Here is a 25389-nt window from a genome sequence, read left to right as displayed (position 1 = left end):
CTGGTGGAACTTCATAGCAAAGTACAAAGTTCGTTTTGGATGGACAAAGTAAGTTGAAATAGACAGTTTTTGCATGAAAACTCATTCCTGGTGGAACTTCATAGCAAAGTACAAAGTTCGTGTTGGATGGACGAATTAAGTTGAAATAGACAGTTTTTGCATGAAAACTCATTCCTGGTGGAACTTCATAGCAAAGTACAAAGTTCGTTTTGGATGGACAAAGTTAGTTGAAATAGACAGTTTTTGCATGAAAACTCATTCCTGGTGGAACTTCATAGCAAAGTACAAAGTTCGTGTTGGATGGACGAATTAAGTTGAAATAGACAGTTTTTGCATGAAAACTCATTCCTGGTGGAACTTCATAGCAAAGAACAAAGTTCGTTTTGGATGGATCAATTTAGTTGAAATAGACAGTTTTTGCATGAAAACTCATTCCTGGTGGAACTTCATAGCAAAGTACAAAGTTCGTTTTGGATGGATCAATTTAGTTGAAATAGACAGTTTTTGCATGAAAACTCATTCCTGGTGGAACTTCATAGCAAAGTACAAAGTTCGTTTTGGATGGACAAAGTTAGTTGAAATAGACAGTTCTTGCATGAAAACTCATTCCTGGTGGAACTTCATAGCAAAGAACAAAGTTCGTTTTGGATGGACAAAGTTAGTTGAAATAGACAGTTTTTGCATGAAAACCCATTCCTGGTGGAACTTCATAGCAAAGTACAAAGTTCGTTTTGGATGGATCAATTTAGTTGAAATAGACAGTTTTTGCATGAAAACTCATTCCTGGTGGAACTTCATAGCAAAGTACAAAGTTCGTATCGGATGGACGAATTAAGTTGAAATAGACAGTTTTTGCATGAAAACTCATTCCTGGTAGAACTTCATAGCAAAGAACAAAGTTCGTTTTGGATGGATCAATTTAGTTGAAATAGACAGTTTTTGCATGAAAACTCATTCCTGGTGGAACTTCATAGCAAAGTACAAAGTTCGTTTTGGATGGACAAAGTTAGTTGAAATAGACAGTTCTTGCATGAAAACTCATTCCTGGTGGAACTTCATAGCAAAGTACAAAGTTCGTTTTGGATGGACAAAATTAGTTGAAATAGACAGTTTTTGCATGAAAACTCATTCCTGGTGGAACTTCATAGCAAAGTACAAAGTTCGTTTTGGATGGACAAAGTAAGTTGAAATAGACAGTTTTTGCATGAAAACTCATTCCTGGTGGAACTTCATAGCAAAGTACAAAGTTCGTTTTGGATGGATCAATTTAGTTGAAATAGACAGTTTTTGCATGAAAACTCATTCCTGGTGGAACTTCATAGCAAAGTACAAAGTTCGTTTTGGATGGACAAAGTTAGTTGAAATAGACAGTTCTTGCATGAAAACTCATTCCTGGTAGAACTTCATAGCAAAGTACAAAGTTCGTATCGGATGGACGAATTAAGTTGAAATAGACAGTTTTTGCATGAAAACTCATTCCTGGTGGAACTTCATAGCAAAGAACAAAGTTCGTTTTGGATGGATCAATTTAGTTGAAATAGACAGTTTTTGCATGAAAACTCATTCCTGGTGGAACTTCATAGCAAAGTACAAAGTTCGTTTTGGATGGATCAATTTAGTTAAAATAGACAGTTTTTGCATGAAAACTAATTCCTGGTGGAACTTCATAGCAAAGTACAAAGTTCGTTTTGGATGGACAAAGTTAGTTGAAATAGACAGTTCTTGCATGAAAACTCATTCCTGGTAGAACTTCATAGCAAAGTACAAAGTTCGTATCGGATGGACGAATTAAGTTGAAATAGACAGTTTTTGCATGAAAACTCATTCCTGGTGGAACTTCATAGCAAAGAACAAAGTTCGTTTTGGATGGATCAATTTAGTTGAAATAGACAGTTTTTGCATGCAAACTCATTCCTGGTGGAACTTCATAGCAAAGTACAAAGTTCGTTTTGGATGGACAAAGTTAGTTGAAATAGACAGTTTTTGCATGAAAACTCATTCCTGGTGGAACTTCATAGCAAAGTACAAAGTTCGTTTTGGATGGACAAAGTTAGTTGAAATAGACAGTTTTTGCATGAAAACTCATTCCTGGTGGAACTTCATAGCAAAGTACAAAGTTCGTTTTGGATGGACAAAGTAAGTTGAAATAGACAGTTCTTGCATGAAAACTCATTCCTGGTGGAACTTCATAGCAAAGTACAAAGTTCGTTTTGGATGGACAAAGTTAGTTGAAATAGACAGTTTTTGCATGAAAACTCATTCCTGGTGGAACTTCATAGCAAAGAACAAAGTTCGTTTTGGATGGATCAATTTAGTTGAAATAGACAGTTTTTGCATGAAAACTCATTCCTGGTGGAACTTCATAGCAAAGTACAAAGTTCGTATCGGATGGACGAATTAAGTTGAAATAGACAGTTTTTGCATGAAAACTCATTCCTGGTGGAACTTCATAGCAAAGTACAAAGTTCGTTTTGGATGGACAAAGTTAGTTGAAATAGACAGTTTTTGCATAAAAACTCATTCCTGGTGGAACTTCATAGCAAAGTACGAAGTTCGTTTTGGATGGACAAAGTTAGTTGAAATAGACAGTTTTTGCATGAAAACTCATTCCTGGTGGAACTTCATAGCAAAGAACAAAGTTCGTTTTGGATGGATCAATTTAGTTGAAATAGACAGTTTTTGCATGAAAACTCATTCCTGGTGGAACTTCATAGCAAAGTACAAAGTTCGTTTTGGATGGACAAAGTTAGTTGAAATAGACAGTTTTTGCATGAAAACTCATTCCTGGTGGAACTTCATAGCAAAGTACAAAGTTCGTTTTGGATGGACAAAGTTAGTTGAAATAGACAGTTCTTGCATGAAAACTCATTCCTGGTGGAACTTCATAGCAAAGTACAAAGTTCGTTTTGGATGGACAAAGTTAGTTGAAATAGACAGTTCTTGCATGAAAACTCATTCCTGGTAGAACTTCATAGCAAAGAACAAAGTTCGTTTTGGATGGATCAATTTAGTTGAAATAGACAGTTTTTGCATGAAAACTCATTCCTGGTGGAACTTCATAGCAAAGTACAAAGTTCGTTTTGGATGGACAAAGTTAGTTGAAATAGACAGTTTTTGCATGAAAACTCATTCCTGGTGGAACTTCATAGCAAAGTACAAAGTTCGTTTTGGATGGACAAAGTTAGTTGAAATAGACAGTTCTTGCATGAAAACTCATTCCTGGTAGAACTTCATAGCAAAGTACAAAGTTCGTATCGGATGGACGAATTAAGTTGAAATAGACAGTTTTTGCATGAAAACTCATTCCTGGTGGAACTTCATAGCAAAGAACAAAGTTCGTTTTGGATGGATCAATTTAGTTGAAATAGACAGTTTTTGCATGAAAACTCATTCCTGGTGGAACTTCATAGCAAAGTACAAAGTTCGTTTTGGATGGACAAAGTTAGTTGAAATAGACAGTTTTTGCATGAAAACTCATTCCTGGTGGAACTTCATAGCAAAGTACAAAGTTCGTTTTGGATGGACAAAGTTAGTTGAAATAGACAGTTCTTGCATGAAAACTCATTCCTGGTGGAACTTCATAGCAAAGTACAAAGTTCGTTTTGGATGGACAAAGTTAGTTGAAATAGACAGTTCTTGCATGAAAACTCATTCCTGGTAGAACTTCATAGCAAAGTACAAAGTTCGTATCGGATGGACGAATTAAGTTGAAATAGACAGTTTTTGCATGAAAACTCATTCCTGGTGGAACTTCATAGCAAAGAACAAAGTTCGTTTTGGATGGATCAATTTAGTTGAAATAGACAGTTTTTGCATGAAAACTCATTCCTGGTGGAACTTCATAGCAAAGTACAAAGTTCGTATCGGATGGACGAATTAAGTTGAAATAGACAGTTTTTGCATGAAAACTCATTCCTGGTGGAACTTCATAGCAAAGTACAAAGTTCGTTTTGGATGGACAAAGTTAGTTGAAATAGACAGTTTTTGCATAAAAACTCATTCCTGGTGGAACTTCATAGCAAAGTACAAAGTTCGTTTTGGATGGACAAAGTTAGTTGAAATAGACAGTTTTTGCATGAAAACTCATTCCTGGTGGAACTTCATAGCAAAGTACAAAGTTCGTTTTGGATGGACAAAGTTAGTTGAAATAGACAGTTTTTGCATGAAAACTAATTCCTGGTGGAACTTCATAACAAAGTACAAAGTTCGTTTTGGATGGATCAATTAAGTTGAAATAGACAGTTTTTGCATGAAAACTCATTCCTGGTGGAACTTCATAGCAAAGTACAAAGTTCGTTTTGGATGGACAAAGTTAGTTGAAATAGACAGTTTTTGCATGAAAACTCATTCCTGGTGGAACTTCATAGCAAAGTACAAAGTTCGTTTTGGATGGATCAATTTAGTTAAAATAGACAGTTTTTGCATGAAAACTCATTCCTGGTGGAACTTCATAGCAAAGTACAAAGTTCGTTTTGGATGGACAAAGTTAGTTGAAATAGACAGTTTTTGCATGAAAACTCATTCCTGGTGGAACTTCATAGCAAAGTACAAAGTTCGTTTTGGATGGACAAAGTTAGTTGAAATAGACAGTTCTTGCATGAAAACTCATTCCTGGTGGAACTTCATAGCAAAGTACAAAGTTCGTTTTGGATGGACAAAGTTAGTTGAAATAGACAGTTTTTGCATGAAAACTCATTCCTGGTGGAACTTCATAGCAAAGTACAAAGTTCGTTTTGGAAGGACAAAGTTAGTTGAAATAGACAGTTTTTGCATGAAAACTCATTCCTGGTGGAACTTCATAGCAAAGTACAAAGTTCGTTTTGGATGGACAAAGTTAGTTGAAATAGACAGTTCTTGCATGAAAACTCATTCCTGGTAGAACTTCATAGCAAAGTACAAAGTTCGTATCGGATGCACCAATTTAGTTGAAATAGACAGTTCTTGCATGAAAACTCATTCCTGGTGGAACTTCATAGCAAAGTACAAAGTTCGTATCGGATGCACCAATTTAGTTGAAATAGACAGTTCTTGCATGAAAACTCATTCCTGGTGGAACTTCATAGCAAAGTACAAAGTTCGTATCGGATGGACGAATTTAGTTGAAATAGACAGTTTTTGCATGAAAACTCATTCCTGGTGGAACTTCATAGCAAAGTACAAAGTTCGTTTTGGATGGACAAAGTTAGTTGAAATAGACAGTTTTTGCATGAAAACTCATTCCTGGTGGAACTTCATAGCAAAGTACAAAGTTCGTTTTGGATGGACAAAGTTAGTTGAAATAGACAGTTTTTGTATGAAAACTCATTCCTGGTGGAACTTCATAGCAAAGTACAAAGTTCGAATCGGATGGACGAATTAAGTTAAAATAGACAGTTTTTGCATGAAAACTCATTCCTGGTGGAACTTCATAGCAAAGTACAAAGTTCGTATCGGATGCACCAATTTAGTTGAAATAGACAGTTCTTGCATGAAAACTCATTCCTGGTGGAACTTCATAGCAAAGTACAAAGTTCGTATCGGATGGACGAATTTAGTTGAAATAGACAGTTTTTGCATGAAAACTCATTCCTGGTGGAACTTCATAGCAAAGTACAAAGTTCGTTTTGGATGGACAAAGTTAGTTGAAATAGACAGTTCTTGCATGAAAACTCATTCCTGGTGGAACTTCATAGCAAAGTACAAAGTTCGTTTTGGATGGACAAAGTTAGTTGAAATAGACAGTTCTTGCATGAAAACTCATTCCTGGTAGAACTTCATAGCAAAGTACAAAGTTCGTATCGGATGGACGAATTAAGTTGAAATAGACAGTTTTTGCATGAAAACTCATTCCTGGTGGAACTTCATAGCAAAGAACAAAGTTCGTTTTGGATGGATCAATTTAGTTGAAATAGACAGTTTTTGCATGAAAACTCATTCCTGGTGGAACTTCATAGCAAAGTACAAAGTTCGTATCGGATGGACGAATTAAGTTGAAATAGACAGTTTTTGCATGAAAACTCATTCCTGGTGGAACTTCATAGCAAAGTACAAAGTTCGTTTTGGATGGACAAAGTTAGTTGAAATAGACAGTTTTTGCATAAAAACTCATTCCTGGTGGAACTTCATAGCAAAGTACAAAGTTCGTTTTGGATGGACAAAGTTAGTTGAAATAGACAGTTTTTGCATGAAAACTCATTCCTGGTGGAACTTCATAGCAAAGTACAAAGTTCGTTTTGGATGGACAAAGTTAGTTGAAATAGACAGTTTTTGCATGAAAACTAATTCCTGGTGGAACTTCATAACAAAGTACAAAGTTCGTTTTGGATGGATCAATTTAGTTGAAATAGACAGTTTTTGCATGAAAACTCATTCCTGGTGGAACTTCATAGCAAAGTACAAAGTTCGTTTTGGATGGACAAAGTTAGTTGAAATAGACAGTTTTTGCATGAAAACTCATTCCTGGTGGAACTTCATAGCAAAGTACAAAGTTCGTTTTGGATGGACAAAGTTAGTTGAAATAGACAGTTTTTGCATGAAAACTCATTCCTGGTGGAACTTCATAGCAAAGTACAAAGTTCGTTTTGGATGGACAAAGTTAGTTGAAATAGACAGTTCTTGCATGAAAACTCATTCCTGGTAGAACTTCATAGCAAAGTACAAAGTTCGTATAGGATGCACCAATTTAGTTGAAATAGACAGTTCTTGCATGAAAACTCATTCCTGGTGGAACTTCATAGCAAAGTACAAAGTTCGTATCGGATGCACCAATTTAGTTGAAATAGACAGTTCTTGCATGAAAACTCATTCCTGGTGGAACTTCATAGCAAAGTACAAAGTTCGTATCGGATGGACGAATTTAGTTGAAATAGACAGTTTTTGCATGAAAACTCATTCCTGGTGGAACTTCATAGCAAAGTACAAAGTTCGTTTTGGATGGACAAAGTTAGTTGAAATAGACAGTTTTTGCATGAAAACTCATTCCTGGTGGAACTTCATAGCAAAGTACAAAGTTCGTTTTGGATGGACAAAGTTAGTTGAAATAGACAGTTTTTGTATGAAAACTCATTCCTGGTGGAACTTCATAGCAAAGTACAAAGTTCGAATCGGATGGACGAATTAAGTTAAAATAGACAGTTTTTGCATGAAAACTCATTCCTGGTGGAACTTCATAGCAAAGTACAAAGTTCGTTTTGGATGGATCAATTTAGTTGAAATAGACAGTTTTTGCATGAAAACTCATTCCTGGTGGAACTTCATAGCAAAGTACAAAGTTCGTTTTGGATGGACAAAGTTAGTTGAAATAGACAGTTTTTGCATGAAAACTCATTCCTGGTGGAACTTCATAGCAAAGTACAAAGTTCGTTTTGGATGGACAAAGTTAGTTGAAATAGACAGTTTTTGTATGAAAACTCATTCCTGGTAGAACTTCATAGCAAAGTACAAAGTTCGTATCGGATGCACCAATTTAGTTGAAATAGACAGTTCTTGCATGAAAACTCATTCCTGGTGGAACTTCATAGCAAAGTACAAAGTTCGTATCGGATGCACCAATTTAGTTGAAATAGACAGTTCTTGCATGAAAACTCATTCCTGGTGGAACTTCATAGCAAAGTACAAAGTTCGTATCGGATGGACGAATTAAGTTGAAATAGACAGTTTTTGCATGAAAACTCATTCCTGGTGGAACTTCATAGCAAAGTACAAAGTTCGAATCGGATGGACGAATTAAGTTGAAATAGACAGTTTTTGCATGAAAACTCATTCCTGGTGGAACTTCATAGCAAAGTACAAAGTTCGTTTTGGATGGACAAAGTTAGTTGAAATAGACAGTTTTTGCATGAAAACTCATTCCTGGTGGAACTTCATAGCAAAGTACAAAGTTCGTTTTGGATGGATCAATTTAGTTGAAATAGACAGTTTTTGCATGAAAACTCATTCCTGGTGGAACTTCATAGCAAAGTACAAAGTTCGTTTTGGATGGACAAAGTTAGTTGAAATAGACAGTTTTTGCATGAAAACTCATTCCTGGTGGAACTTCATAGCAAAGTACAAAGTTCGTTTTGGATGGACAAAGTTAGTTGAAATAGACAGTTTTTGTATGAAAACTCATTCCTGGTGGAACTTCATAGCAAAGTACAAAGTTCGAATCGGATGGACGAATTAAGTTAAAATAGACAGTTTTTGCATGAAAACTCATTCCTTGTGGAACTTCATAGCAAAGTACAAAGTTCGTTTTGGATGGACAAAGTTAGTTGAAATAGACAGTTCTTGCATGAAAACTCATTCCTGGTAGAACTTCATAGCAAAGTACAAAGTTCGTATCGGATGGACGAATTAAGTTGAAATAGACAGTTTTTGCATGAAAACTCATTCCTGGTGGAACTTCATAGCAAAGAACAAAGTTCGTTTTGGATGGATCAATTTAGTTGAAATAGACAGTTTTTGCATGAAAACTCATTCCTGGTGGAACTTCATAGCAAAGTACAAAGTTCGTTTTGGATGGATCAATTTAGTTAAAATAGACAGTTTTTGCATGAAAACTAATTCCTGGTGGAACTTCATAGCAAAGTACAAAGTTCGTTTTGGATGGACAAAGTTAGTTGAAATAGACAGTTCTTGCATGAAAACTCATTCCTGGTAGAACTTCATAGCAAAGTACAAAGTTCGTATCGGATGGACGAATTAAGTTGAAATAGACAGTTTTTGCATGAAAACTCATTCCTGGTGGAACTTCATAGCAAAGTACAAAGTTCGAATCGGATGGACGAATTAAGTTGAAATAGACAGTTTTTGCATGAAAACTCATTCCTGGTGGAACTTCATAGCAAAGTACAAAGTTCGTTTTGGATGGACAAAGTTAGTTGAAATAGACAGTTTTTGCATGAAAACTCATTCCTGGTGGAACTTCATAGCAAAGTACAAAGTTCGTTTTGGATGGATCAATTTAGTTGAAATAGACAGTTTTTGCATGAAAACTCATTCCTGGTGGAACTTCATAGCAAAGTACAAAGTTCGTTTTGGATGGACAAAGTTAGTTGAAATAGACAGTTTTTGCATGAAAACTCATTCCTGGTGGAACTTCATAGCAAAGTACAAAGTTCGTTTTGGATGGACAAAGTTAGTTGAAATAGACAGTTTTTGCATGAAAACTCATTCCTGGTGGAACTTCATAGCAAAGTACAAAGTTCGTTTTGGATGGATCAATTTAGTTGAAATAGACAGTTTTTGTATGAAAACTCATTCCTGGTGGAACTTCATAGCAAAGTACAAAGTTCGAATCGGATGGACGAATTAAGTTGAAATAGACAGTTTTTGCATGAAAACTCATTCCTGGTGGAACTTCATAGCAAAGTACAAAGTTCGTTTTGGATGGATCAATTTAGTTAAAATAGACAGTTTTTGCATGAAAACTAATTCCTGGTGGAACTTCATAGCAAAGTACAAAGTTCGTTTTGGATGGACAAAGTTAGTTGAAATAGACAGTTCTTGCATGAAAACTCATTCCTGGTAGAACTTCATAGCAAAGTACAAAGTTCGTATCGGATGGACGAATTAAGTTGAAATAGACAGTTTTTGCATGAAAACTCATTCCTGGTGGAACTTCATAGCAAAGTACAAAGTTCGAATCGGATGGACGAATTAAGTTGAAATAGACAGTTTTTGCATGAAAACTCATTCCTGGTGGAACTTCATAGCAAAGTACAAAGTTCGTTTTGGATGGACAAAGTTAGTTGAAATAGACAGTTTTTGCATGAAAACTCATTCCTGGTGGAACTTCATAGCAAAGTACAAAGTTCGTTTTGGATGGATCAATTTAGTTGAAATAGACAGTTTTTGCATGAAAACTCATTCCTGGTGGAACTTCATAGCAAAGTACAAAGTTCGTTTTGGATGGACAAAGTTAGTTGAAATAGACAGTTTTTGCATGAAAACTCATTCCTGGTGGAACTTCATAGCAAAGTACAAAGTTCGTTTTGGATGGATCAATTTAGTTGAAATAGACAGTTTTTGCATGAAAACTCATTCCTGGTGGAACTTCATAGCAAAGTACAAAGTTCGTTTTGGATGGACAAAGTTAGTTGAAATAGACAGTTTTTGCATGAAAACTCATTCCTGGTGGAACTTCATAGCAAAGTACAAAGTTCGTTTTGGATGGACAAAGTTAGTTGAAATAGACAGTTTTTGCATGAAAACTCATTCCTGGTGGAACTTCATAGCAAAGTACAAAGTTCGTTTTGGATGGATCAATTTAGTTGAAATAGACAGTTTTTGTATGAAAACTCATTCCTGGTGGAACTTCATAGCAAAGTACAAAGTTCGAATCGGATGGACGAATTAAGTTGAAATAGACAGTTTTTGCATGAAAACTCATTCCTGGTGGAACTTCATAGCAAAGTACAAAGTTCGTTTTGGATGGATCAATTTAGTTGAAATAGACAGTTTTTGCATGAAAACTCATTCCTGGTGGAACTTCATAGCAAAGTACAAAGTTCGTTTTGGATGGACAAAGTTAGTTGAAATAGACAGTTTTTGCATGAAAACTCATTCCTGGTGGAACTTCATAGCAAAGTACAAAGTTCGTTTTGGATGGATCAATTTAGTTGAAATAGACAGTTTTTGCATGAAAACTCATTCCTGGTGGAACTTCATAGCAAAGTACAAAGTTCGTTTTGGATGGACAAAGTTAGTTGAAATAGACAGTTTTTGCATGAAAACTCATTCCTGGTGGAACTTCATAGCAAAGTACAAAGTTCGTTTTGGATGGACAAAGTTAGTTGAAATAGACAGTTTTTGCATGAAAACTCATTCCTGGTGGAACTTCATAGCAAAGTACAAAGTTCGTTTTGGATGGATCAATTTAGTTGAAATAGACAGTTTTTGCATGAAAACTCATTCCTGGTGGAACTTCATAGCAAAGTACAAAGTTCGTTTTGGATGGACAAAGTTAGTTGAAATAGACAGTTTTTGCATGAAAACTCATTCCTGGTAGAACTTCATAGCAAAGTACAAAGTTCGTATAGGATGCACCAATTTAGTTGAAATAGACAGTTCTTGCATGAAAACTCATTCCTGGTGGAACTTCATAGCAAAGTACAAAGTTCGTATCGGATGCACCAATTTAGTTGAAATAGACAGTTCTTGCATGAAAACTCATTCCTGGTGGAACTTCATAGCAAAGTACAAAGTTCGTATCGGATGGACGAATTTAGTTGAAATAGACAGTTTTTGCATGAAAACTCATTCCTGGTGGAACTTCATAGCAAAGTACAAAGTTCGTTTTGGATGGACAAAGTTAGTTGAAATAGACAGTTTTTGCATGAAAACTCATTCCTGGTGGAACTTCATAGCAAAGTACAAAGTTCGTTTTGGATGGACAAAGTTAGTTGAAATAGACAGTTTTTGTATGAAAACTCATTCCTGGTGGAACTTCATAGCAAAGTACAAAGTTCGAATCGGATGGACGAATTAAGTTAAAATAGACAGTTTTTGCATGAAAACTCATTCCTGGTGGAACTTCATAGCAAAGTACAAAGTTCGTTTTGGATGGATCAATTTAGTTGAAATAGACAGTTTTTGCATGAAAACTCATTCCTGGTGGAACTTCATAGCAAAGTACAAAGTTCGTTTTGGATGGACAAAGTTAGTTGAAATAGACAGTTTTTGCATGAAAACTCATTCCTGGTGGAACTTCATAGCAAAGTACAAAGTTCGTTTTGGATGGACAAAGTTAGTTGAAATAGACAGTTTTTGTATGAAAACTCATTCCTGGTAGAACTTCATAGCAAAGTACAAAGTTCGTATCGGATGCACCAATTTAGTTGAAATAGACAGTTCTTGCATGAAAACTCATTCCTGGTGGAACTTCATAGCAAAGTACAAAGTTCGTATCGGATGCACCAATTTAGTTGAAATAGACAGTTCTTGCATGAAAACTCATTCCTGGTGGAACTTCATAGCAAAGTACAAAGTTCGTATCGGATGGACGAATTTAGTTGAAATAGACAGTTTTTGCATGAAAACTCATTCCTGGTGGAACTTCATAGCAAAGTACAAAGTTCGTTTTGGATGGACAAAGTTAGTTGAAATAGACAGTTTTTGCATGAAAACTCATTCCTGGTGGAACTTCATAGCAAAGTACAAAGTTCGTTTTGGATGGACAAAGTTAGTTGAAATAGACAGTTTTTGTATGAAAACTCATTCCTGGTGGAACTTCATAGCAAAGTACAAAGTTCGAATCGGATGGACGAATTAAGTTAAAATAGACAGTTTTTGCATGAAAACTCATTCCTTGTGGAACTTCATAGCAAAGTACAAAGTTCGTTTTGGATGGACAAAGTTAGTTGAAATAGACAGTTCTTGCATGAAAACTCATTCCTGGTAGAACTTCATAGCAAAGTACAAAGTTCGTATCGGATGGACGAATTAAGTTGAAATAGACAGTTTTTGCATGAAAACTCATTCCTGGTGGAACTTCATAGCAAAGAACAAAGTTCGTTTTGGATGGATCAATTTAGTTGAAATAGACAGTTTTTGCATGAAAACTCATTCCTGGTGGAACTTCATAGCAAAGTACAAAGTTCGTTTTGGATGGATCAATTTAGTTAAAATAGACAGTTTTTGCATGAAAACTAATTCCTGGTGGAACTTCATAGCAAAGTACAAAGTTCGTTTTGGATGGACAAAGTTAGTTGAAATAGACAGTTCTTGCATGAAAACTCATTCCTGGTAGAACTTCATAGCAAAGTACAAAGTTCGTATCGGATGGACGAATTAAGTTGAAATAGACAGTTTTTGCATGAAAACTCATTCCTGGTGGAACTTCATAGCAAAGTACAAAGTTCGAATCGGATGGACGAATTAAGTTGAAATAGACAGTTTTTGCATGAAAACTCATTCCTGGTGGAACTTCATAGCAAAGTACAAAGTTCGTTTTGGATGGACAAAGTTAGTTGAAATAGACAGTTTTTGCATGAAAACTCATTCCTGGTGGAACTTCATAGCAAAGTACAAAGTTCGTTTTGGATGGATCAATTTAGTTGAAATAGACAGTTTTTGCATGAAAACTCATTCCTGGTGGAACTTCATAGCAAAGTACAAAGTTCGTTTTGGATGGACAAAGTTAGTTGAAATAGACAGTTTTTGCATGAAAACTCATTCCTGGTGGAACTTCATAGCAAAGTACAAAGTTCGTTTTGGATGGACAAAGTTAGTTGAAATAGACAGTTTTTGCATGAAAACTCATTCCTGGTGGAACTTCATAGCAAAGTACAAAGTTCGTTTTGGATGGATCAATTTAGTTGAAATAGACAGTTTTTGTATGAAAACTCATTCCTGGTGGAACTTCATAGCAAAGTACAAAGTTCGAATCGGATGGACGAATTAAGTTGAAATAGACAGTTTTTGCATGAAAACTCATTCCTGGTGGAACTTCATAGCAAAGTACAAAGTTCGTTTTGGATGGATCAATTTAGTTGAAATAGACAGTTTTTGCATGAAAACTCATTCCTGGTGGAACTTCATAGCAAAGTACAAAGTTCGTTTTGGATGGACAAAGTTAGTTGAAATAGACAGTTTTTGCATGAAAACTCATTCCTGGTGGAACTTCATAGCAAAGTACAAAGTTCGTTTTGGATGGACAAAGTTAGTTGAAATAGACAGTTTTTGCATGAAAACTCATTCCTGGTGGAACTTCATAGCAAAGTACAAAGTTCGTTTTGGATGGACAAAGTTAGTTGAAATAGACAGTTTTTGCATGAAAACTCATTCCTGGTGGAACTTCATAGCAAAGTACAAAGTTCGTTTTGGATGGACAAAGTTAGTTGAAATAGACAGTTTTTGCATGAAAACCCATTCCTGGTGGAACTTCATAGCAAAGTACAAAGTTCGTTTTGGATGGATCAATTGAGTTGAAATAGACAGTTTTTGCATGAAAACTCATTCCTGGTGGAACTTCATAGCAAAGTACAAAGTTCGTTTTGGATGGACAAAGTTAGTTGAAATAGACAGTTTTTGCATGAAAACTCATTCCTGGTGGAACTTCATAGCAAAGTACAAAGTTCGAATCGGATGGACGAATTAAGTTGAAATAGACAGTTTTTGCATGAAAACTCATTCCTGGTGGAACTTCATAGCAAAGTACAAAGTTCGTTTTGGATGGATCAATTTAGTTGAAATAGACAGTTTTTGTATGAAAACTCATTCCTGGTGGAACTTCATAGCAAAGTACAAAGTTCGAATCGGATGGACGAATTAAGTTGAAATAGACAGTTTTTGCATGAAAACTCATTCCTGGTGGAACTTCATAGCAAAGTACAAAGTTCGTTTTGGATGGACAAAGTTAGTTGAAATAGACAGTTTTTGCATGAAAACTCATTCCTGGTGGAACTTCATAGCAAAGTACAAAGTTCGTTTTGGATGGATCAATTTAGTTGAAATAGACAGTTTTTGCATAAAAACTCATTCCTGGTGGAACTTCATAGCAAAGTACAAAGTTCGTTTTGGATGGACAAAGTTAGTTGAAATAGACAGTTTTTGCATGAAAACCCATTCCTGGTGGAACTTAATAGCAAAGTACAAAGTTCGTTTTGGATGGATCAATTTAGTTGAAATAGACAGTTTTTGCATGAAAACTCATTCCTGGTGGAACTTCATAGCAAAGTACAAAGTTCGTTTTGGATGGATCAATTTAGTTGAAATAGACAGTTTTTGCATGAAAACCCATTCCTGGTGGAACTTCATAGCAAAGTACAAAGTTCGTTTTGGATGGATCAATTTAGTTGAAATAGACAGTTTTTGCATAAAAACTCATTCCTGGTGGAACTTCATAGCAAAGTACAAAGTTCGTTTTGGATGGACAAAGTTAGTTGAAATAGACAGTTTTTGCATGAAAACCCATTCCTGGTGGAACTTCATAGCAAAGTACAAAGTTCGTTTTGGATGGATCAATTAAGTTGAAATAGACAGTTTTTGCATAAAAACTCATTCCTGGTGGAACTTCATAGCAAAGTACAAAGTTCGTTTTGGATGGACAAAGTTAGTTGAAATAGACAGTTTTTGCATGAAAACCCATTCCTGGTGGAACTTCATAGCAAAGTACAAAGTTCGTTTTGGATGGATCAATTTAGTTGAAATAGACAGTTTTTGCATAAAAACTCATTCCTGGTGGAACTTCATAGCAAAGTACAAAGTTCGTTTTGGATGGACAAAGTTAGTTGAAATAGACAGTTTTTGCATGAAAACTCATTCCTGGTGGAACTTCATAGCAAAGTACAAAGTTCGTTTTGGATGGACAAAGTTAGTTGAAATAGACAGTTTTTGCATGAAAACTCATTCCTGGTGGAACTTCATAGCAAAGTACAAAGTTCGTTTTGGATGGACAAAGTTAGTTGAAATAGACAGTTTTTGCATGAAAACTCATTCCTGGTGGAACTTCATAGCAAAGTACAAAGTTCGTTTTGGATGGATCAATTTAGTTGAAATAGACAGTTTTTGTATGAAAACTCATTCCTGGTGGAACTTCATAGCAAAGTACAAAACTCGAATCGGATGGACGAATTAAGTTGAAATAGACAGTTTTTGCATGAAAACTCATTCCTGGTGGAACTTCATAGCAAAGTACAAAGTTCGTTTTGGATGGATCAATTTAGTTGAAATAGACAGTTTTTGCATGAAAACTCATTCCTGGTGGAACTTCATAGCAAAGTACAAAGTTCGTTTTGGATGGACAAAGTTAGTTGAAATAGACAGTTTTTGCATGAAAACTCATTCCTGGTGGAACTTCATAGCAAAGTACAAAGTTCGTTTTGGATGGACAAAGTTAGCTGAAATAGACAGTTTTTGCATGAAAACTCATTCCTGGTGGAACTTCATAGCAAAGTACAAAGTTCGTTTTGGATGGATCAATTTAGTTGAAATAGACAGTTTTTGCATGAAAACTCATTCCTGGTGGAACTTCATAGCAAAGTACAAAGTTCGTTTTGGATGGACAAAGTTAGTTGAAATAGACAGTTTTTGCATGAAAACTCATTCCTGGTGGAACTTCATAGCAAAGTACAAAGTTCGTTTTGGATGGACAAAGTTAGCTGAAATAGACAGTTTTTGCATGAAAACTCATTCCTGGTGGAACTTCATAGCAAAGTACAAAGTTCGTTTTGGATGGATCAATTTAGTTGAAATAGACAGTTTTTGCATGAAAACTCATTCCTGGTGGAACTTCATAGCAAAGTACAAAGTTCGTTTTGGATGGACAAAGTTAGTTGAAATAGACAGTTTTTGCATGAAAACCCATTCCTGGTGGAACTTCATAGCAAAGTACAAAGTTCGTTTTGGATGGATCAATTTAGTTGAAATAGACAGTTTTTGCATAAAAACTCATTCCTGGTGGAACTTCATAGCAAAGTACAAAGTTCGTTTTGGATGGACAAAGTTAGCTGAAATAGACAGTTTTTGCATGAAAACTCATTCCTGGTGGAACTTCATAGCAAAGTACAAAGTTCGTTTTGGATGGATCAATTTAGTTGAAATAGACAGTTTTTGCATGAAAACTCATTCCTGGTGGAACTTCATAGCAAAGTACAAAGTTCGTTTTGGATGGACAAAGTTAGTTGAAATAGACAGTTTTTGCATGACAACTCATTCCTGGTGGAACTTCATAGCAAAGTACAAAGTTCGTTTTGGATGGACAAAGTTAGTTAAAATAGACAGTTTTTGCATGAAAACTCATTCCTGGTGGAACTTCATAGCAAAGTACAAAGTTCGTTTTGGATGGATCAATTTAGTTGAAATAGACAGTTTTTGCATGAAAACTCATTCCTGGTGGAACTTCATAGCAAAGTACAAAGTTCGTTTTGGATGGACAAAGTTAGTTGAAATAGACAGTTTTGCATGAAAACTCATTCCTGGTGGAACTTCATGTAATAAAAATGAAAGAAACACCACGATCAGGATCACACAGAGCGGATCTACCTCAACCTCTTTATTCGCCAAGCTCCTGTAAGCGACTCTCTCTTCGAACCGCTCTCCCCTCTATTTATATGTTTACATCCGCTCTTATTTCTCTTTTCGTCCTCGACACTCACACCACACGGCTTCTCCTGACTACCACTTTCGTCCCGAAAGAGCTCACTCTTCCTCGTTGTCTAATTGATAGATTTTCATGTGACTAGCCGCAGTAGTTGTTGTATTGGGCCCTTCACCTGTTATTTTCTGCACCCTATAACGATCATTAGACATACTATCTAAAACCTTATATGGACCTATAAACTTGGTGGCACATTTTTGCCCTGGGTTGAACTGTGTTCTTTGTATTAGTACGATATCTCCGTTTCGATATTTACGTGCCCTTCTTGCTCTCAAATCATAAGACCTTTTTTGTTCTACCTGAGCCTTTTCAATGTATGCTCTTGCTTCTGCTCTAATAGCATTGCGTTCTTCATTAAACCGTGCCAAGCGAATTTCTTCCATTAGCTCTGATATTTGTAAATCATGTGTGTTTCGCATTTTGACTCCAAACATAGCCTCAAATGGCGTTATTTTTGTGCTTTGATGCATGTTACCGTTGATCCATTTTTGTACAGTGCCAATATGCTTATACCACTTCCGAGGGTCATTCACACTAATCTTCGTTAACATTGTCAAAATTACCTGATTCGTTCTCTCTACCTGTCCGTTCCCACGCGGGATACCTGTTACAATCTCGACATGCTCAATATTTTCATCTTGACAGTATTGCTTGAAACTATTTGAGGTGAAAGCACTTCCCTTGTCACTAACTATTCTCCTCGGATTCCCAAAGAACTCACTTTGATTTCTTAGACGCTGAATCACCTCTTGAGCTGCTGTAGTCTTCGTTGGATAGATCCAAACATACTTAGCAAATGCGTCGACCACAACAAATAAATATTTGTATAGTTTATCTGTTGCCTCTATTGGTCCAACATGATCAACATGGTAGGTATCGAAAGGTACGTCTCCTTTTGCTATCGGATTTAATAATCCATCGCGCTTGCCTTGTTTTCGTTCTGCTAACAAACAAGTTACACAACATTCTACTTTTTTCTTGATTTTCTCAGTTAGGTTTGGGATGTAGTAGTTCTGACTAATAACATCCTCTAATTTCCTTACACCAAAATGACCATTCTCATGAGCTTTCCTGATGATTTCGCCCTGCATATCACTAGGTACCACGATCACCTCTCGTCCGTTAACCAATTTCATCAATAACTCTCCGTTCATCCAATAGTCGTCATACGATTGCGTCTTCACCAATTCACGGATAGCTCGAATGCGGTCATCTCTCTGCTGCGCGGTAATCATCATCTCGATAAGCGGGTCACTGGTCACTACCATCACCGGTGCTCTGCTTAATGCATCGACGTGTCTCATTGCCGTACCTGGCCGATGCACTATGGTGTAATCGTATTCCTCGAGTATCAATGCCCATCGTGAAACGCGTGCCGACAATTCCTTCGCTTTGAATGTGTGTTGGAATGCCAAACAATCAGTCACAATTTTGAACGTAATTCCGAGTAAATATACCCGAAACTTTTGTACTGCTCGCATCACTGCTAGCACTTCCAAATGATAAGCGGAATAGTTCTTTTCCGCACTCGACGTTTGCTGACTCATGTAGCATACGGGGTGAAGTTGACCATCATCCCCTTTTTGCAGTAACATAGCCCCGAAGCCTTCTTTACACGCATCCGTATGAACTTCCGTTTCTGCGTTCTGATTGTAAATGCTCAACACCGGACTTGAAACCAAATATTTCTTCAATTGTTCAAAACATTCACGATGTTTTTCACGGAATTCATAATCAACGTTCTTACGCAGCAGGTCCGTTAGTGGTTTCGAGATCAACGCATATCCTTCAACAAATTTACGAAAGTAACCGGTCAATCCTAAGAATCGTTGTAGTTCTTTCGCATTTTTAGGTATCGGAAAGAAATTAACCGATTTTATTTTGCTAGGTGATATGCGATAAACACCGTTTCGAATCACATAACCTAAATATTCCACTTCACTTTTCAGGAATTGTGATTTCGTCCAATTAAACACAATTCCGCTGCGTTTTGCTACACTTAGCAAATCCTTCAACGTTTCTATGTTTTCCTTTTCATCGCTACTAGCGATGATCACATCATCCACATACACCATTATTCTGTTATCCTTTATTAGTTCCCGGAACGCGTTCGCTACGAACCTACCGAAAACAGCTGGACTATTACAAAAGCCAAACGGTGCCCTCAGGAACTCGTACTGACCCGTGTGTGTTACAAACGCGGTATACTTCCGACTCGATTGTTCAATCGGTACGTGGAAAAACGAGTTTTTCAGATCCAGCGTGGTGAATACCTTCGCCGCTTGAAGTTTGTCGATCTGATCTTCCATATTGCGCATTGGGAAACAATCCTTTCTAACTTTTCGGTTTAATTCTCGGTAGTCCACACAAACTCTCATAGAACCATCTTTCTTGCGAGCCAGAACGACTGGGCTTGCATAGTCACTATTACTTTCTTGTATAATGTTTCCCTTCAACCACTCACACACAGTGTTTTCTATTACTTCTTTTTCCTTTGGAGCGAACCGGCGAGGATTGGTACGTATCGGAGTATCGTCCTCCACAATGATCTTCATTTCTACTACACTGGTTACGTCTTTTACTGGTTCGTATTCATCGATTAGACTTTTCACGGTATCGTAATAGCGAGGTGGTACATCGATATCACCTTCCGAGGAATCAATTGTCATTACAATGTTTTCTTTTTTTGGTACTATCTTCACGCCTTCTGTGGTCACAATAGCACCAAAATGTTCCAGCGACGCTCTTCCCAAAATTGCTTCATAAGGCATGGTCTGATCTGGGACGACATGAAACGTTAGACCCTCACACCCAACACCATCGATCGTCATGTTGACGATCACTGTTCCATATGCTTTTGTTGTCATTCCCCCGAAACCGGTAAGAACCATCGTGGTTGGCAAGAGTTTTGGAGACCCAATTCTTAGATACGCCTGGATCGACAGTAGATTTGGAAGACAACCGCTGTCGAACAGAGCATTGAATTCAATATTCTCGATAGCGATAACAATAGTGCTATCTTTCTGCGCACCCTCTAGATTAACGTTCGAGTTTTCGTTTCTTACATTTCGCTTCACACACTCTTTCGCTAAGTGCCCGAACGTGCCGCACACGAAACATTTCAGACCCCTTTTCTCCGTATTTCTTTTGTCCTTACATTCAGACGCCCGATGCCCCACAATACCGCATTGGAAGCATTTCGGTCCTTTGTCTTTGGTTGGGCACTCGGCCAGCTTGTGTTCGATACTACCACAATTGAAACAATGATGCTTTTCTATAGCTCTAAAAGACTTATTCGATTGTTTCTTCCTATCGTCTGCTTTTTTGTTGGCTCTTTCCATGTAATCCAGCTTGCTTTTCAACGTGTCGAGATCCTTTGCTTCGTATAATGACGCGCGTTCCCTTGCGTCTGCGGTCGCTCCGTCCGCAATATACTCACACAAACTCACTTCGTCCAACTTCACGGCCTGAGCAATTCGCTGCATTGCGTATGTATATTCGAGCATAGTTTCCTTTTCCTTCTTTCGTCTGGCCGCTAACTCTCTGTGCACGTCACTTGCACGCACTATCTTTCCAAATTCTCGAATCAGCGCATCGCGCAACATGGCATAAGACTTTATTTCAAACTGCGTTTGAATAAAGCTGCGCGCGGTCCCCGTTAATTTTTTTCGACACATGACGAATTTCTGATCATCTGTCCACTTGACCATTTTCGCTATGTCCTCAAACTCGCGAATCCATAACTTCACGTCCTTCTTTACATCGTCCCCATACGCATCTATAGCTTCTTCAACATCACGAAACGAGTATACGCGCTTATCATCTCTCGTTTCCACGCACTGTTCCGCTTTCATGATCGGTATGTTGATTTTATCATCGCTTTCCGTGTCCTCAAACACTGTCACGTTTGCTTCCTCTTTGGCGTCGTGCTCAACAATGATCTTGGCCAGTTCCTCTTTAGTACCGGTCGTAGACAATCCACGCGATTCGCATTGTTTAACGAGCCCGGTGCGAGTAAAGTCACTCCCAATTCCGCGATCTTTTCTGTAGGATCCATGATGTGTCTCTTATGTTCCACTACTGCGTATAACTGGCCACAATCTAGCCAAACAAAACTACGCCACACTTTCGCCGAAATTCCGAAACTGCTGTTTCACAACTTCACAACAATTTCACAACAATTTGTGAAATAGTTCAACTACACAACAACGTCTCTACAACTTGTTCAACAACTTAACACACTTTGCAACTTAACCACGATAATGTACTTGAACCAAATCACATCCAAATCATATCCAAATCACTATCCAAATCATATCCCGGACGAGCCCCCATGTAATAAAAATACAAAAAACACCACGATCAGGATCACACAGAGCGGATCTACCTCAACCTCTTTATTCGCCAAGCTCCTGTAAGCGACTCTCTCTTCGAACCGCTCTCCCCTCTATTTATATGTTTACATCCGCTCTCATTTCTCTTTTCGTCCTCGACACTCACACCACATTCATAGCAAAGTACAAAGTTCGTTTTGGATGGATCAATTTAGTTGTAATTAACAGTTTTTGTATGAAAACACACTTCTGGTGGAACTTCATAGCAAAGTACAAAGTTCGTTTTGGATGGACAAAGTTAGTTGAAATAGACAGTTTTTGTATGAAAACTCATTCCTGGTGGAACTTCATAGCAAAGTACAAAGTTCGAATCGGATGGACGAATTAAGTTGAAATAGACAGTTTTTGCATGAAAATTCATTCCTGGTGGAACTTCATAGCAAAGTACAAAGTTCGTTTTGGATGGACAAAGTTAGTTGAAATAGACAGTTTTTGCATGAAAACTCATTCCTGGTGGAACTTCATAGCAAAGTACAAAGTTCGTTTTGGATGGACGAATTAAGTTGAAATAGACAGTTTTTGCATGAAAACTCATTCCTGGTGGAACTTCATAGCAAAGTACAAAGTTCGTTTTGGATGGACAAAGTTAGTTGAAATAGACAGTTTTTGCATGAAAACTCATTCCTGGTGGAACTTCATAGCAAAGTACAAAGTTCGAATCGGATGGACGAATTAAGTTGAAATAGACAGTTTTTGCATGAAAACTCATTCCTGGTGGAACTTCATAGCAAAGTACAAAGTTCGTTTTGGATGGACAAAGTTAGTTGAAATAGACAGTTTTTGCATGAAAACTCATTCCTGGTGGAACTTCATAGCAAAGTACAAAGTTCGTTTTGGATGGACAAAGTTAGTTGAAATAGACAGTTTTTGTATGAAAACTCATTCCTGGTGGAACTTCATAGCAAAGTACAAAGTTCGAATCGGATGGACGAATTAAGTTGAAATAGACAGTTTTTGCATGAAAACTCATTCCTGGTGGAACTTCATAGCAAAGTACAAAGTTCGTTTTGGATGGATCAATTTAGTTGAAATAGACAGTTTTTGCATGAAAACACACTTCTGGTGGAACTTCATAGCAAAGTACAAAGTTCGTTTTGGATGGACAAAGTTAGTTGAAATAGACAGTTTTTGTATGAAAACTCATTCCTGGTGGAACTTCATAGCAAAGTACAAAGTTCGAATCGGATGGACGAATTAAGTTGAAATAGACAGTTTTTGCATGAAAATTCATTCCTGGTGGAACTTCATAGCAAAGTACAAAGTTCGTTTTGGATGGACAAAGTTAGTTGAAATAGACAGTTTTTGCATGAAAACTCATTCCTGGTGGAACTTCATAGCAAAGTACAAAGTTCGTTTTGGATGGACAAAGTTAGTTGAAATAGACAGTTTTTGCATGAAAACTCATTCCTGGTGGAACTTCATAGCAAAGTACAAAGTTCGAATCGGATGGACGAATTAAGTTGAAATAGACAGTTTTTGCATGAAAACTCATTCCTGGTGGAACTTCATAGCAAAGTACAAAGTTCGTTTTGGATGGACAAAGTTAGTTGAAATAGACAGTTTTTGTATGAAAACTCATTCCTGGTGGAACTTCATAGCAAAGTACAAAGTTCGAATCGGATGGACGAATTAAGTTGAAATAGACAGTTTTTGCATGAAAACTCATTCCTGGTGGAACTTCATAGCAAAGTACAAAGTTCGTTTTGGATGGATCAATTTAGTTGAAATAGACAGTTTTTGCATGAAAACTCATTCCTGGTGGAACTTCATAGCAAAGTACAAAGTTCGTTTTGGATGGACAAAGTTAGTTGAAATAGACAGTTTTTGCATGAAAACTCATTCCTGGTGGAACTTCATAGCAAAGTACAAAGTTCGTTTTGGATGGACAAAGTTAGTTGAAATAGACAGTTTTTGCATGAAAACTCATTCCTGGTGGAACTTCATAGCAAAGTACAAAGTTCGTTTTGGATGGATCAATTTAGTTGAAATAGACAGTTTTTGCATGAAAACTCATTCCTGGTGGAACTTCATAGCAAAGTACAAAGTTCGTTTTGGATGGACAAAGTTAGTTGAAATAGCCAGTTTTTGCATGAAAACTCATTCCTGGTGGAACTTCATAGCAAAGTACAAAGTTCGAATCGGATGGACGAATTAAGTTGAAATAGACAGTTTTTGCATGAAAACTCATTCCTGGTGGAACTTCATAGCAAAGTACAAAGTTCGTTTTGGATGGACAAAGTTAGTTGAAATAGACAGTTTTTGCATGAAAACTCATTCCTGGTGGAACTTCATAGCAAAGTACAAAGTTCGTTTTGGATGGACGAATTAAGTTGAAATAGACAGTTTTTGCATGAAAACTCATTCCTGGTGGAACTTCATAGCAAAGAACAAAGCTCGTTTTGGATGGATCAATTTAGTTGAAATAGCCAGTTTCTGCATGAAAACTCATTCCTGGTGGAACTTCATAGCAAAGTACAAAGTTCGAATCGGATGGACGAATTAAAATGAAATAGACAGTTTTTGCATGAAAACTCATTCCTTGTGGAACTTCATAGCAAAGTACAAAGTTCGTTTTGGATAGACAAAGTTAGTTGAGATAGACAGTTTTTGCATAAAAACTCATTCCTGGTGGAACTTCATAGCAAAGTACAAAGTTCGTTTTGGATGGATCAATTTAGTTGAAATAGACAGTTTTTGCATGAAAACTCATTCCTGGTGGAACTTCATAGCAAAGTACAAAGTTCGTTTTGGATGGATCAATTTAGTTGAAATAGACAGTTTTTGCATGAAAACTCATTCCTGGTGGAACTTCATAGCAAAGTACAAAGTTCGTTTTGGATGGACAAAGTTAGTTGAAATAGACAGTTTTTGCATGAAAACTCATTCCTGGTGGAACTTCATAGCAAAGTACAAAGTTCGTTTTGGATGGACAAAGTTAGTTGAAATAGACAGTTTTTGCATGAAAACTCATTCCTGGTGGAACTTCATAGCAAAGTACAAAGTTCGTTTTGGATGGACAAAGTTAGTTGAAATAGACAGTTTTTGTATGAAAACTCATTCCTGGTGGAACTTCATAGCAAAGTACAAAGTTCGAATCGGATGGACGAATTAAGTTGAAATAGACAGTTTTTGCATGAAAACTCATTCCGGGTGGAACTTCATAGCAAAGTACAAAGTTCGTTTTGGATGGATCAATTTAGTTGAAATAGACAGTTTTTGCATGAAAACTCATTCCTGGTGGAACTTCATAGCAAAGTACAAAGTTCGTTTTGGATGGACAAAGTTAGTTGAAATAGACAGTTTTTGCATGAAAACTCATTCCTGGTGGAACTTCATAGCAAAGTACAAAGTTCGTTTTGGATGGACAAAGTTAGTTGAAATAGACAGTTTTTGCATGAAAACTCATTCCTGGTGGAACTTCATAGCAAAGTACAAAGTTCGTTTTGGATGGACAAAGTTAGTTGAAATAGACAGTTTTTGCATGAAAACTCATTCCTGGTGGAACTTCATAGCAAAGTACAAAGTTCGTTTTGGATGGACAAAGTTAGTTGAAATAGACAGTTTTTGCATGAAAACTCATTCCTGGTGGAACTTCATAGCAAAGTACAAAGTTCGTTTTGGATGGACAAAGTTAGTTGAAATAGACAGTTTTTGCATGAAAACTCATTCCTGGTGGAACTTCATAGCAAAGTACAAAGTTCGTTTTGGATGGATCAATTTAGTTGAAATAGACAGTTTTTGCATGAAAACTCATTCCTGGTGGAACTTCATAGCAAAGTACAAAGTTCGAATCGGATGGACGAATTAAGTTGAAATAGACAGTTTTTGCATGAAAACTCATTCCTGGTGGAACTTCATAGCAAAGAACAAAGTTCGTTTTGGATGGATCAATTTAGTTGAAATAGCCAGTTTTTGCATGAAAACTCATTCCTGGTG

At 36.9% G+C, this 25389-nt stretch overlaps 1 protein-coding gene across 1 annotated transcript; it reads right to left on the bottom strand.

Annotated features, from left to right (window-relative positions):
* Positions 1-19184: 19184 nt before the first annotated feature.
* Positions 19185-21103, bottom strand: LOC128309292 (uncharacterized; the record flags this gene model as incomplete). The annotated part of the gene is made up of 1 exon (XM_053045649.1): positions 19185-21103. A coding segment is annotated over one exon (1919 nt), but the record flags the coding sequence as incomplete, so codon positions are not given.
* Between the last annotated feature and the right edge of the window lie 4286 nt (positions 21104-25389).

Source organism: Anopheles moucheti, unplaced genomic scaffold (assembly GCF_943734755.1).
Source record: "Anopheles moucheti unplaced genomic scaffold, idAnoMoucSN_F20_07 putative_Y_22, whole genome shotgun sequence".
NCBI classification, from domain to species: domain Eukaryota; kingdom Metazoa; phylum Arthropoda; class Insecta; order Diptera; family Culicidae; genus Anopheles; species Anopheles moucheti.
The sequence above is the reverse complement of the archived record's forward strand: the minus strand, read 5'-3'. Positions and strand labels throughout refer to the sequence as shown.